Source organism: Nelusetta ayraudi, unplaced genomic scaffold (genome assembly GCF_046127955.1).
Source record: "Nelusetta ayraudi isolate G7.1 ecotype Tasmania unplaced genomic scaffold, CSIRO-AGI_Nayr_v1 ptg000033l, whole genome shotgun sequence".
In the NCBI taxonomy this organism is placed as follows: Eukaryota; Metazoa; Chordata; class Actinopteri; order Tetraodontiformes; family Monacanthidae; genus Nelusetta; species Nelusetta ayraudi.
Window position 1 is genome coordinate 3,479,295 of NW_027466083.1, and position 14,727 is coordinate 3,494,021.

Consider the following 14,727-nt stretch of genomic DNA (forward strand, 5'->3'; position numbering starts at 1 on the left):
GAGGGAAGATGTCTCCCAGCACTCTGACAAAAGCTGCCACAGTGTGGAAGTATAATCACCTTTTTGTCCCGTCTCTCTCTTTTATCTTGTTTGATGGAACATTGTTTCATATGAGGCAGTTTTATTTTTGCTGTAGATACAATTTATCACTAACATTAATAAGAATTAGAACAAGAATATTAACAATTCAGAAAAATCTGCTAAATAAAATAAAAAAGGTTATACAGGGTATTTAAAACCAAAACATGAGTATTATTTATGTTACTTTCAATGAAAATGTCAACAAAGTGTATATATTCTTTTTTTTTTTTTAATTGCAAATACACTTGCAGACACTGGCTTAGTTGTTCAACCTCGTGAATGTTGAAATCAGCTGATATTCCGGCCCACTTTTAACCCCCTATATAATACCCGGCGCTGTAAATAATTTTAAAAGATTAGCAAAAGATTAAATCGTGAACGCTATACGGCTCGTCGTAACAGCGTCGACACCAGAGAGACTCTTGGCCGGCGGCCCATCCAGCCGCCGAGGCCGGCGGCCAACGGGAGGGTTGTCGCCTTGTGCACTTATTGTCTCTGCTTGCTGCCTGGCAGTGCAGTCATAACACACAAGTGTTGTGCTGCCCGCCGAGCGCTGAGTCAAACAACAGGATAATAAGTGATTTGTGGGGGAGGTAATCAACATCGAGGCCGCAGCGAGTCGGATTCTGTTGGCCAATGTAAGTGTTGGTTAATGAGTTTGTGTTCATCAATCAAACACACACACACACACACACACACACACACACAGCAAGGCTGCACCTCCACTTTTAATTGCACTGAGGTTTGAGTTTGTTCATTATGGTCCCATTAACATCTGGCAGCATGTTTGGGGAGTTGAGCCGATGGGTGGATTTAAAAGTTCTTCAACCGTTTTCGTGTTTTGAGGCTTTTAAAATCTAACGTGTTGCTCATGGTTCTGCCCTTTCTACCAGATGAGGTCTTTGTTTCCGCCCCCGTGGCCACGGCAGCAGCCCAGCCGCAGACCGCCGCCTCCAAGTCTCTGCTCCCCAAATCCAGCCAGTCAGGCCTGCGGACACCGGGCTACTCCTCCAGCCGCGGCGCCGCCGCTGGCCGCCTCGCCGCCTTCGGCTTCGTGCGGAGCTCCAGCGTGTCGTCCGTCACCTCGGCCCACTCCGCCGAGAGCACGCAGAGCGACCCCTGCAGGACGGCTCACCGTGAGTTCATCCGCCACAAAAAATCAGCCGTGACTTTCCTTCACTGTGTGTTTCTTCTCTAATCCCTGTGTACTGCGTTCGTGCTCCCAATTACCAACACCACCCCCCACCCCCTCACCCCCTTTCTCCTTTCATGAATAATATGCATAAACACCCCCCACACACGCCCACATTCATTATGTTCCTGTTTCCTTTCTCTTCCCGAGCTCCTCCCCACTTACAACTCCAGGTCAAGAACAGAATTTACAGCTGCAGATTTTCAAACAGCACGTTGTGTTGCCTGCAGAGACTCGAGGAGGTTGTGTCTGTTTCCGGCCGCGCACCTTGCTGGTGCGGTTATCGTATTGTTAATAGGATGGAGCAGGCATTAAAGCCTAATGTCCTTATCAGACATGGATTAGAGCTCACAGCATTGTGAAGCTGGTATTAATTGCTTAATGTGCTTAAACGATGATTTGAGAGTCAAGCGTGTTGACGCAGTACCAAGCCGGTTGCGATGACACCAACAACAAGGAAGGACTGCCGTGGAAGCAGCACTTGTGAACAATTACAGCAATGTTAATGTGTTTATTCATGTCCATGTTACATGTTACAAACTGTTCAAGGAGTTTTTTCTATTCTAACCGTCTTTGCCCTATTTACTTTTTCCTTTCTTTCCATTTTATTTTCTATTCTTTTTTTTATATGATGGCACAGCACACACATTTAGCCAGTAGTAAGAGTAATAAGAGCACTGGTGCGCACACTGTAAAAAAAAAAATGTCCACAGTCACGGAGAGCTGGCTGTGGTTTCAGCTGCTGCTCGCTCCCTTGGCTGAGTTTGCGGAAGCTGCATTGGTTTTTAATGTGACCTACATAAGGAAGGCTGGTTCCTCTTCTCTCCCAGTTACAGTCGACGTAAGCACCTCCACTCTCACGCACGTCAGACCCCCTGTTATGTCATCGCTCCATTCCCCTGTTACCACCCCACAACCACCCCTTTGTGTATCTGATCTTTTTTTCCATCACATCTTTTCATTCGCTGGTTAAAAAATGGACTAGATTTGCGGCGGCAGGCTTCCCTTTAGCTTCTCTGGTTTTGGCGGGGGGGGGCGGGGGGCGGGGGGTCTCTGGAGTTTGCACTGTGGTGCAAAAGTTAACTGTTGGTCCGTAATTCACACGTGCTGCCAGTTGTCTGTCATTTTTAGCTCAGGTTCCCACTTTGCATGGCAGCTCAGCGATCTGGGTCGTTCATCCTGACAAGATTCCAGCAACCTCCATTTCAAATCAGTTTGTTTGGATTCCGCAACCAGTCGGCTTCCTTTACAGAGGAGGAAACTGTTCTGACAAACCAGGAAGAAAACATCATCAGCTTATTGGCAGGGCAGAATTTTACTCTCAAATTAGAAGTTAAAAATGGCTTATGTAATTACTTATTCTTGTTAGATGGTTTAAATTGTTTTTATTTTATCTTTTTCAAGCAAATTTTCAATAGTTTGCTTCAAATTCACTTGATAATTTGTGTAAATGCCCCTTAATGTAAATGTGGATCTCCATCGCTTCATGATTTGTAGATGATTTCCTCTGCAAGAGGCTTTTGCACCCTAGATGCATGCGCTCTGAGCCTATTTTTAAACCTCATTACACAGAGGTGTCGTTTGCATTTTCCCTTCACATCGGAAATTCACAACTTCCCTCCGACGGCCGGCAAATTGCTGAAGTCCAAGTGTGACGAGCGTGGATGAGAGCTCCCAGTGCGATGGGCTGCCGTTGCCATGGCAGTTGAGTGCTTGCGTGCCACCGAGTGCCACCCCGCAGTTGTCGCTTTGCCGTCAGAGCCGCAATCAACATATTGGACGGCGCCCCAGTTAGTGACTCGACCAGTGTTTTCGAAATAAATGAGCTAGCCCATATCAATACCATGGATCAATGAAATGAGATCCCTGTGAGAGAAGCTTCATCCATATCACACGTCACGCAGAGCGAATGCAAACATGGAACAACGATTAAATGACTTTTTGAGCAGACGCTCGTATCTTTATGCATTTAGATATCGTATATATTTTTGTGTGCATTCCTGTGTGCGTGTACCCAATCACATGCAACACGCAGGTACACCCTCATCCTTCAAGTTCAAAAAGCAGCGCCTGGAGCACAATGTTGCTGCTGCTGCTGCTGCTGCTGCTGCTCGGAGCACCAGGACCGAAAAATAGAAAGAAGGACGACACAACACAACACGACACAGGTGGCAGAAGATTAGGGGGCCTTTGATGTGTGTGTGTGTGTGCTGTTGGTGTGCCTGTCTGCGCACATTTTTGCTGTGAGTTTGTGTGACAGGCCCAGAGGGGAGATGGCGCTTCTGACTCGACGACCTTTCAGCTGCGTCCCATTTGAACTCTTGGCTCCCTTTTGAACCTTCCGGATGAGAGAGGGCTCCACAGACCTCACCTCTGTCCCCACCCACTGCCACCGTGAAGGCTTGTTGTCACACATGGCCCAGTGTGTCATCCGCCTGCTGCACTTTGGGGCGGGAGGAAAATAAATAACACTCGATTTAAAGGTCCAGTGTGTAAGATTTGGCTTGATTTATGAATTTATTTTGGTTAAACCTTAACATGCTGCCCATAAACACACTAATAAATGTGTATATAATTTGGTTTTCCTACCCTTAGAATGAAGAATCTTGCTCCTAGTTAGCTGCCATCTGCACGTCTGACAGTGGCCTAAATACAAAACGTGTGTCAGGCAGACATCCTTAAGTACCAGGCTTCCTTAAAAATGTTACCAACTGGACCTTTAAGCTGTCAGATATCGAAAACTGCCCTAAGTTTCATGGTGGACAAATGACCGTGTTTGTGTCGAGTTCCTCTTTTTCTCATTTACCACAGCATTCGTGCAATTTTGTTACTCGAGACGAACTTTTGCCTTGTGGTTTAAGCTGACGTATTATTCAATCCTGAAAGTTCAGCTGCTGGCCAATCCAACTCAGAGACATGCTTTCCGCGTTCTATCATCTCACATAAGACAAGGCGGAGACAGAAAGTGCAGCATGTTTCTGAACGAGCGAGCAAACCCATTTGTGAAACTAGTGGTGGGGAGCGAGGAAGTTAAACGGCTGTCAGCGATCCTCACGTCCTCAATCTCCAAACACCCCGTCACTGTTTAACCTGCGACGCAGCAAAGGGAATGTGGCTGATTGTGTTCACAGCGCCGGGCTCTTTCAGTTTTTTTATTTTTTCCTCCACCTCCACCTCCACCTGGGAAACTTCATCTTTCCTTCAGCTCGCTCGGCTCCTTATCAAACAGCAGATTGATTGACAGATGAGCTCTCGCACATCCTTCTCTCTAAGACGTCAGGTTAGCAGCAGTAGCAGCAACACCTCAAGAGAGGAAAAGAGAAGAAAGGCACCGGCTCACTCGTTCCTTCTGCCAATTGATCAGTGAGCAGAGTCGACTCCATTAGAGGCACAGCGAGATGCAGAATCGTTACGGCGCAGAGCGATAGCAGCGGAAAGATGGCTGCAATCCTGCAAAGTGGGTTAGAGAGAGGAACCCCTGGAGTTCCAGCTCCCTCCCGTCAGCCGACGCTGATCGATGAGCCCATGTGTGATGCTGTACCTGCGTGCAGAGGTAAAAACTGCAGTGGAGGAAAAGAGAGAGGAATCTGCATGGTTTGTTATTGAGCTCTCATCGCTAATTCCTTGTAATCCATGCAGCCACTGTCTAAAGAGAGAACTCGGCTGCCAGCAGCACAATAACCAGCAGGGAAGCTGAGAGTAGTTTTGCTTGCGGTGTTAAGAAAAAAAAGGAAAAAAAACAGAATAGCTAGAATACCCAGAAATAATGCAGCATTTGCTTAAAACAATCCACTGAACACAAGATAGATTTCACAGAGCCGCGCATGGGAGAGAAAATCAGCTCCAGCAAATTTTCTTTGTTTGCAGTCCTGTAGATTCCAGTTTTAATGTTGCATGGAAAATGGAATGCATCCCCAAAATTAGTTTGATTTATTTCAAGTGTTCATCTGGGGTTAAAAGAAACATTTGGAATGGGAACGAGAAGAAAAATCTGGGCCGGTGAGTGGCTGATTCATCTGTCAATCACATTCAAGTGGAATTTCTTTCTTTTTTTTTACTCCCAGCCGAACCAGGCAGCAGCAGCTGGAGCCTTCACGCTAAAATCTCAAGTAGCATCTGGGCTAACAGTCATTTCCCGAAGTTTTTTGTTACTCTTCTGGAGTGGCCTTAAAATTCAACTGCATCGGTGGCGGCAAAAGGATCTTGATCACTCATCCGATCCCACTGCAGTGCAAAAGATTTTGTTTGATACGTGCAGAACTCCAAAGGCGGAAGCTCTCGCACGGCGAGCTGGCGTGACCTTAATTGATTCTCATCACCTGCTTGGTTATTAGTATGCAAGGCTGCATGTGCGTTAAACACTGCCTGTAGCTTTCTTTGCACGACAACGATTAGCCATTAACCCAATCCTTACTCCAGCTCGATTGTAGGAATTCCCCCCCAGGTGTTTTCTACGATATGCCTTCATGTGGGGGAGGGGAGAAGCAGGTGTGCGTGTAATAAACTGAAAGTATCGGACATGCACAGGGGAGGGAATGTGATCAAGCGCACGCTTTTAAATTAGAGTGACGCTGCGATGGAAACTCAGCCACCAAGACGAACCGACTGTTATTAGAGCAGCTATCAGCCCCCCGCCCCCATCTTCATGCGCATTAGGTTGTCAGGGAAATGGAACATAGGAAGGAGGATCACAGATCTGACAAGAGACAAAGATGACGATGAAGCGATGGAGCAGCGAGACGAGAGGAGGCGAGAGTTGCGAGAGGAAGGAAGGGAGAGGCGCGCAGAGCCAAAGCCCAGATGCCACCGAGCCGTGACTCATGCTAGCTCGCTGTGAACAGATGGCGGTTACTATGGTGCACGCACGCACGCACGAGAGCGAGCGAGCGAGCGTGCACATATTCACGGACCTGACTTGCACACGCACGCGGCAAACACAGGCCGCCACGAGAGGCAAATTACGTGGGCCAATTACACAGGGCTGCCACTCTGAATGCTGCGGGGGGGAAGATTTGACACGGCGGGAGCGTAGCGGAGCCGAGGCACGAGGACGGCTCGATGGGCCTGTCACTTTACCGATAAAGTCAACGTGAATTTTATCAGCTGTCATGTTAATTGCGGCTGATGAGCAAACAGTAAGACTGGGAAGGGTGGGACACTGAGGTAGAGGGTGGAGATGTAACACTGCGTTCACAGGCTGAATTTGTCCAAGTAAGTTCGTCTGATGGTGCGACAAAAGTGTGTAATATTTGGAGATTTTTAAGAAGAAACAGCGACATCAAGTGGTTACATTTTAGATTGCAACGCTCGTTCACTTAAGTCCCCTGAGGGATTCTGTATCTTCCTTCTCCGAAGCTTTGTCAGTGAATGACTACCAGGGTTTGTGTGCCTGTAAGCACAAACCTGGACACCTAGTCCAGCTTCTTCTCAATTGGTTGATAATGAAGACGTGAACAGTCACCATAAGTATGAAATGTGCTGTCAGGCGGGCTGGTTGTCCATCCCTGTCTTCCTTAGAAATATGGGGTGTGCAAGGTGGCAGTTAACTGGGAGCAAAACCCTTGTCTATGTATATTCTAATATACATATAAGAACCATTCTAAGGTAAAAACCAAATTACTTTTATTGTGCTGTGAGTATACACTTTATGTATTTATTGGCTGCATTTTAAGCTTTCACAAATACAAAAATCATACATTAAGGCAGATTTTACACACTAGACCTTTAGGCAGTGTCTGTACAGGGTCGGTACTTTGCGCGTTATGTACACAGGGTTGACCTTGACTTTCACACACACACACACACCCACACACACACACACACACACACACACACACACCGAAGAGCCTTTGTCGCTGGGGAGCATTTCTGACGCTTAATGTACCCTGCAGTCTAAGACTATAGATTTGAGGCACCCGCTGCCCTCCTGTTTGTTATGAAGGAGACAACGTAAAGACTTAAACTGAGGTCGCCACGACTTGAATCTTGCCCCCTTGCACTTTGTTCAGGCACATTTTTAATTCCACGGGGAGCTCCAGGTGCGTCTCCTTGACGAGCCGAGATGCAAAACACCTGTGCAGAGATGATGAGAGCTCAGCAGGAGGAAAGGGCGGAGCTTCACCGGTGTGTTTCCCATCAGGTTCAGACCTTGTCTGCGTGCACCAGGTTGCTTTGGCAACAAAATTAGCATAATCCTGTGGAAAAAAATAGAAGTTTAAACTTTATCCCAAAACTGGCAACCGAAACCAAAACACAGAGTTTTTCAACTACACTCTCGATGAGAGATGTCAGATGGCACTTTTTTATATTTTGCATATATTTTTATAGCACAGCTTCATTGTCAGCATCATGTTCCACGTGACTCCTCCCCCTGTTATTGCACAGCCCATTCCCCTTTTCCCACCTCTTGGTCTGTGGTCCAGTTGACGCGGCCTGGCAGCCTAACAAATGTGGATTGTCGAAAAATGCTTATTGTCTGACAAGGACAGTTTTTTGTTTTTTTTTTTATGTTATTGGTTTGGACGTCGGAAACAAACCGTTTGCTTCAGTAAAAGTTCCCAGAATGCCCCACACACTACAGTTCACAGTGAGATCCAGGGGTTTGTTGGGGAAGAATAAAAGCAGCTTCTCTCACATGTAAAGACTGCGGAGCTGCGCACCAACAAACTGATCAAATCTTTTAAGACCGCTGCTGAGTTTCTTGGCGCTGCAAACATTTGTGCTGATTTCAGCTGTTAGAGTGGTTCTTTTTTTTTAACCAGTCAAATTAATGTGGTCCAAGTGACTGGCAGCACAGCAAAGGAAGCCCTCTCCACTGTGCTGACTGTGGCATCTTTCCTTTTTTTTCACCTTCAGGTGCAGACGGCCTCCAATAAAATGGCCTCCCAGCACAGCAGGAAAAACAAAGTCTTTTTTGTTTTGCTCTCAGCTGCTTCCCTGTGCCTGCAGTCCCCTCCTTAATATCCTTTCTGTTTCCCCTCCATTATTAACCTTCGCTAAGCTCCCGGCTGAATCTGCCGCCCGTCTCCCCTTCCTCCTCGCTCTCACATATCCATCATCGCCTGGCAATTTGCCAGTCGGCGATGCATGCCTGCCTCCTCATGGCGCTAATGAAATCCGTCCCTCTGCTTCCTCCCTTTCCCGCTGAAATTTCAGTCCCATCTCCATCAATTGCATCGTTTTCCTCGCTCCAGTGTCGTCTGAGCCGCCGTAGCAGACGTCCCGTTCTCGGCCCCCCCAGGAATGTGCACCGTACATTATTAACCTTTTGAGTAATGAGCACAAGTCCACTCATACCTACCGACCGGTTGATCTGTGCCAACCTGCTAAGTGTTCAAAGACCAATGCCAAACATTTTTCCTTTCATGCAAAAAAAACACTATTTGTGAGGCATGAAAAAATAAAAACAAAGATGTCTCAACCATTGTCCAACTGATGCTGGGAATATAAAGCATTATGCACTGACATCAACCCATTTAACCACAAAAGTACAATCTTTTATCTCTAAATATGATAGCACTGAAAGTTGTCGTTGACAGCTAATTGATCCACAGCGTGCATTAGATCAAAACCTGTGCGGCTCGTGTCCTCGACTGGTTAATGGGCAGGAAATACTGTTAGCAGCTGTGCTAATCAGATCCAGAGATCAAGGAGGAGCCCTGAAATGCAGGGAGGGGAACCTGAATCGCTGGCGTGCAGAGCACAGCGATCGTTCATTGCAGGATTTTTTATCTTCTCCACATCTTGGTCGTTCCAATGGCTTATTAATAATTAAGTTAAAACACAATTCCAAAATTAATTTAAAAAAAAACACACATCACACTGGCCAATTGCTTTATTGCAAATCAACTTATCTCGCGGCAGCAGCTCAGGAATGGAGACGTGGTGAAGGCGACTTGCCGAAGTTCAAAGCGAGCCTCAGAATGTGGTAGGAAAGGGGATCAAAGTGCTTTGGCTGCTGGTCTGATCCACTGAGATTTTCAAGACATGCGTGATCCCAACAGGAGAAATGAGCTACGTGTCAGGAAAACACCTTGTTGATGTCAGAGGTCAGAGGTCAGAATGGGCAGACTGGTTGAGGACTATAGAAGGGCAACAGTAAATAAACACCCCCGGCAGCATCTCACACAACACATCCGACCTTGCGGGCGAATAACCATGATACCGTGGCATAACACAATGTGTGTGTGCGTGCGTGTCGTGTGTGGGAGGTGTGAGAGTTTTGTCACCAAAATAAAACAGTGTGTGCACCGTGTCAAAGCTGCTCCTGTTTGGCTCCCTGCGGTCTAATCCTCGCCGCCTCGGGGACGAGAAACAAATCTCTTGATATCTCAATTTTCTCAGCTTTTCTTCCCCACCTGATCCCCCTCCCTCATTCCCTCCGACGTGAGGCGTTCTCGGCGGAGGCTGCTCTGGAAAATGTGAGCGCCGCTTCATCATCAGCTCCCGTTTAGGTTGTTTATTTTCCCACCTGACGCGGGGAATAGCGCGGAGGAGTGCTGCCGCTCCGCGGTGTCATTATCGATCCGGGGCGACGTGATGAGGGAGGATTTGTGCGGCGGGCGGGACTGCGGCGCTCCTGCCGTTAACGATCCAGCCGTCGCGCGACAGAGTGCAGCGCTGGTGTGATTGTGCGCGACGTGGGCCCTCGGTGAAAGTGGGCAATTGTGTGCAGCGGCAGGTGGAGCCAGAGGTTGCAAAGCTTCTCTCAGACGGTTCTGTTCTCATCTGTGATGGGAGGACGGTCAAACTGTGATTCCCTAAAACACTTCAGTGTGTTTTAGGGAATCAGGAAAGTGAACAAAACAAATGGTGAATTTTCTTTCTTTTTGGGTTTTAGGCTGGTGTATTTCCTTCTAAAAATGAAAAAAAAAAATTCATAAAGTGAACTTTGTGTGTCACGCTCTGTTGTCGCAGGTCTCAGCGTGAGCGAGGAGCCTCCCCTCCACCGAGTGGCCACCGGTGCTCCGCCAGCTGATCATCATCAGCGAGGCTACAGCCTCCAGCCGCCCTCCACTCCGGCCCTGCCGCGCCGCTTCCTGCCCGCCCAGCCAAGGAACTCCCCGGGAGGTCAGTGGAGGGACGACTTTTTAATCACATCACTCTTGTCTTCCCAGCAATGCTCACTAATCTAAATCTGTGTAAAATGTAAACGATTGCATGGATCTACGAGGACAACAGTTCTGGGGGGCGTGTGTGCAGCCACCGCCTCGCGCATAAGAGATGCAACAGATCATCTTCCATAGTTCGATGCTGCTGTCACATAAGTAGAACCAGCTTGCTGCATCATGTGGAGTTAAAAGGCATTTCCCGCCTAACTGCTCTGCAATTCTCTTCTTTTTAAATCTGGGAATGAGAGTGGAGCAACCAGCACCATCACCACTGCTGAGCTTCCAACCGAGCGGCTCAGAAAATAAACACATCTTACCTGGAGGCACGACGTAGGAAAAAAGCAACAGTGAAACCTCGGCGACTCCACCAGTGTTCCCCCCCCCCCACTCTGACCTGAGTGTGCAGACAGAGCAGTGACTGAGCTGCTTTTTAAAAACATACAGTGAATTATTTAGGAAACACCCAGGGAGCCTCTGCCGTCAAGCCAACAAAGACAGGCCCGGGTTCACCTTCTCATCTCGGTGATTTATTACCTTTTCTTTGTAGCCACCTGTGAAGCACAGAGTCACACACAAAGAGGCCCGAACGGCAGCTGTGTCCTGGTGGGACCTTTAAAAGCTTCACACTCAACATAGATAGACAGATAGATACATTTAGATTTATAATTTTTCACAGTGGCGCAGTGGTTAGCGCTGCCGCCTCAGAGCAAGAAGGTCGTAGGTTCAATTCCGGGCCTGGGACCTTTCTGTGTGGAGTTTGCATGTTCTCCCTGTGTCTGCGTGGGTTCTCTCCGGGTTCTCCGGCTTCCTCCCACACTCCAAAAACATGCATGTGAGGTCAATTGAACACTCTAAATTGTCCGTAGGTGTGCATGTGAGTGTGAATGGTTGTTTGTGTCTCTATGTGGCCCTGCGATGAACTGGCCACTTTGTCCTGCCTTCACCCTAAGACAGCTGGGAGAGGCTCCAGCAGACCCCCGTGACCCTGAGCTCGGGAATAAGCGGGTATGAAAAGTTAATGAATGAATGTATTTTATCATCAATTTTACGAGAACATTGATGATAAAATACATTCATTCATTAAAACATAACAAATAAAATATAACATTAATAGGTTATTTTGTGGCTCTCGTTTAAATATCAAATTATTTAAAATAAATTAGAGCAATACTACTACTACTACTACTACTACTACTAATAATAATAATAATAATAATAATAATAATAATAATAATAATAATAATAATAATAATAATAATAATAATAATAACAATAATAATAATAAACAGACAAAAGAAACTACTTACTTTTGAACAAACAGCAGCATACTCATTCAAATTCAGGATATGTTATTGTTATTTTTTTATAGGAGCTTTCCCAATAATTTTCAGAATAATAAGAAGAATCCCAATGACAGCTGGGTCCAGTGACAGGCTCGCGGTAATAGTAGAGTTGGAACACCACACAACTTCCTTCCCGTCGTTTTGACCTGCTTTACCCAAGAAGATCTTTTTAAATTCAAATCAAACCGCCAGAGAAAGTAGCAAGCTCCATGTACGTGTTTCCTCGGCATGTACGAGACACACAAAAACAGACACACACACTGTTGGTGCAGGCTTGAAGTGTCTCTCCAGGGTTTTTTGGCGGGGATTTGTTCGGGATCAGAGGCTTCTCTCCCATTACAGGTCTAATTAGTTTCCTTTCGAGGCCTCCCTCCTTCTCTCATCTCCGCCTCCCAGTCGACTCCCTGCTAACCGCCTTCCCGGGTGACACGTCTCCCCGTTTTTGTCGTCGCCGAATCGAAGGGACTTTGCCTTCGCTATGACGCGCACACTTTTCTCGCCAGCACGGCGACAAGCGATGGCTGCCTCTCCTGGCTGCCGGGGCGCTGGGTGTCACATGGCGGTAGAGCACTGTGCTTCTCCTAGACCCGAGGGTCCTGTGGGATGTAGTTATGGTGCACAGCGAGGGGTAAGAATAGCTGGAGATGAAAGCGGACCAGCAACAGCAAGGCTGAGATAGCGGAGGAGGGGAAAGTCAGCCAGGAAATTGGAAAAGAGGGGAAATGATGAATGACGTCTGACAGACGGCTTCATTGGATTCAACTGGCAGTGACCGATGGGTTCTCTGTTGATTGACAGCTGGCAGGAAGGAGTTCCAGCGAAGCTCCGAGGTTGCGCGTTCTCTCCCGTCTTCCCCCAAGAGGCTGGCGGTGGTTCCTCCCAAACCTCAGTCTCCAGGTGAGTCCCTCCTCCCGGCCTGCTGGCAAGGAAAAAGTCCACAAGTTGAAGCAGGTGAGCGATGGTGCAGAGTGGTGAATCATCTTGACTCATCACAGGGGGGCGCGACTGATGCAAAGTCTTATTTCAGCCTTTGGGACATTACACGCTGACATAGTTTTCAGCTCAAACCTGAAACTCAAAAAAGCAGCAAATCCTACTCTTCCTCCTCCCTTGTTTAGTCCTCCTCAAAATATCAACAGTAGCTGGAAGCTGTGTTCAGAAACATGACAGAGCGCCAGAAGGGACGGGAGGTTCACCTTGCCTGCACCCGCCCGCCGCCACCCATCACCCACTTCCAGCAGCAGCAGCAACGTTACTGTCTCACTGCTCTCATCATTATTCCTCCCCGAACACCCTCGACTCTTCATCTGCATGCTGCCTTCACACACACACACACACACACACACACGCACACACACACACGCAGTCTGATAGACTCATTTTGTATTCACTCAACTCTCCCTCACCTCTCAGGTAGCGCTTACAGGAACAGAAACGCGCGTGTGTGTGTGTGTGTGTGTGTGTGTGTGTGTGTGTGTGTGTGTGTGTGTACAGGAATGCATACCAGCAAAAATTCATAATTAGCATTTGATATTTCTTTCTTTTTTTTCCTTTTTTTTGCTCCCAAAAAGCAGGAACCCCTAAAGTGCCTCCGAGGCAAAGACACAGATTGAGATATAACACAGAAAGCGACATTTACATTTATTTCAGAAGCAGTGCCAGGATTGTTAGACCTCGACTCTCTCTTTTCATTTCATTTAGCCGCCACAGAGAAATCCCCCACTGCAGGTCATCTCATAGCTCAATGTGGGGGAGGAGAGCTCGGGAGGGGGGGGGGGTAGGGTTCTCGTCATTTTCAGTTCCCCCCCCCCTTTTCAGAATTCTTTCTCTTTCTCTCTCCTCACCTTCTCCTCTGGCTCAAAGCACGCCCCCCAAACCTCTCCATCACCCCCACCCCCATCCTTATCTTTCACTCATTACCTGGCTGGGACCCTGTGCTCGCTCCCACCCCCCGCTCACCAAAACCCAGCCTCATGTTGCCATGGAAACCACATCTAGTGCTCCAGTAGGCCCATGCACGCAATAGCGGTTGTGTGGACGCAAAAGGTGGCACAAATGGGTCGCTCACCTTTTAAAAAGATTGTTTGTTGGGATTTTAAGTTTAGTTCAGTACACAAAAAACTGATTAAATATGAATAGCAAATGCAAGAGAAAAAAAGGAAAACCTAGACATGTTTTTTTTTACGTTTGAAAAGTAGCGAGAAGAAGAACTAGCTTAACCTAACATTAAGGTTCTATGTACTCTGAGATTTTCTAAACCAAATGTGATTATAACACCAGCATGTGTTTACACAAATAAAAGGACCCAACAACAAGCACATTTATATGCAGTGCATCAGAATTAATTCTGCTGTGTGCAGTGGAGCGGCAGCACCAGCAGTGGGTGCTCTGGTTCTGATTGACAGCATTAACAGTGATGCTGAGGATGACATTGTAGTGCGGCGTCTGCTGGACGCTTGGTCTCCCCCTAGTGTCTGTTGGTTCAGGGGGAATAGTCAAACAGGATAAAAGGTCAGCCTCGGGTGACCTGTCCCTTTAATTGATTTCAGTCAATGTGGGTAATAATGTGTTGCTGTGTGTTTACCTTCCATGACAAGGTCAATCTGACCTGCTGGTTCGTGTATTTACTGGAATCACATGCCAGTTTAATCATTCGCACAAATAATCTCGCTTAAGCAAACAGGACAGTGGCCATACGCTCAATCATTTCTCAGCTCTGGTCACATTCATCACAGGGTTAGACGGCGAGCAGGCTGGGAATTACCCCAGGCCTTCCTCTATAGAAAAGATTCAATTAACTTACTGCCATTTATCATGTGAACGCAGCCATTAGCATCAGGTGGGGTCAAATCTCCTCTGATTTAAGACTCATCAATTACATTATTATGTAGATGTCTCCTGGTCAGATTCCAGGAATTAGCGCACATTGTATTAATGGGCTGTGACATAGACAAACATAGACAATAGATTGTCTATGTTTGACAGTGTCCTAATAACGTCC

The 14,727-nt window shown here is 47.1% G+C and overlaps 1 protein-coding gene across 2 annotated transcripts in view; it reads left to right on the plus strand.

Moving 5' to 3' along the window:
• Positions 1 to 14,727, plus strand: part of mtus2a (microtubule associated tumor suppressor candidate 2a) — a 36,864-nt gene that overhangs the window by 17,195 nt on the left and 4,942 nt on the right. For both annotated transcript variants that reach the window (XM_076031606.1, XM_076031607.1), the window contains exons 4-6: positions 975 to 1,217; positions 10,190 to 10,342; positions 12,525 to 12,623. In XM_076031606.1, the coding sequence (XP_075887721.1) occupies positions 975 to 1,217; positions 10,190 to 10,342; positions 12,525 to 12,623 (495 nt within the window). The remainder of the gene's footprint in view (positions 1 to 974; positions 1,218 to 10,189; positions 10,343 to 12,524; positions 12,624 to 14,727) is intronic.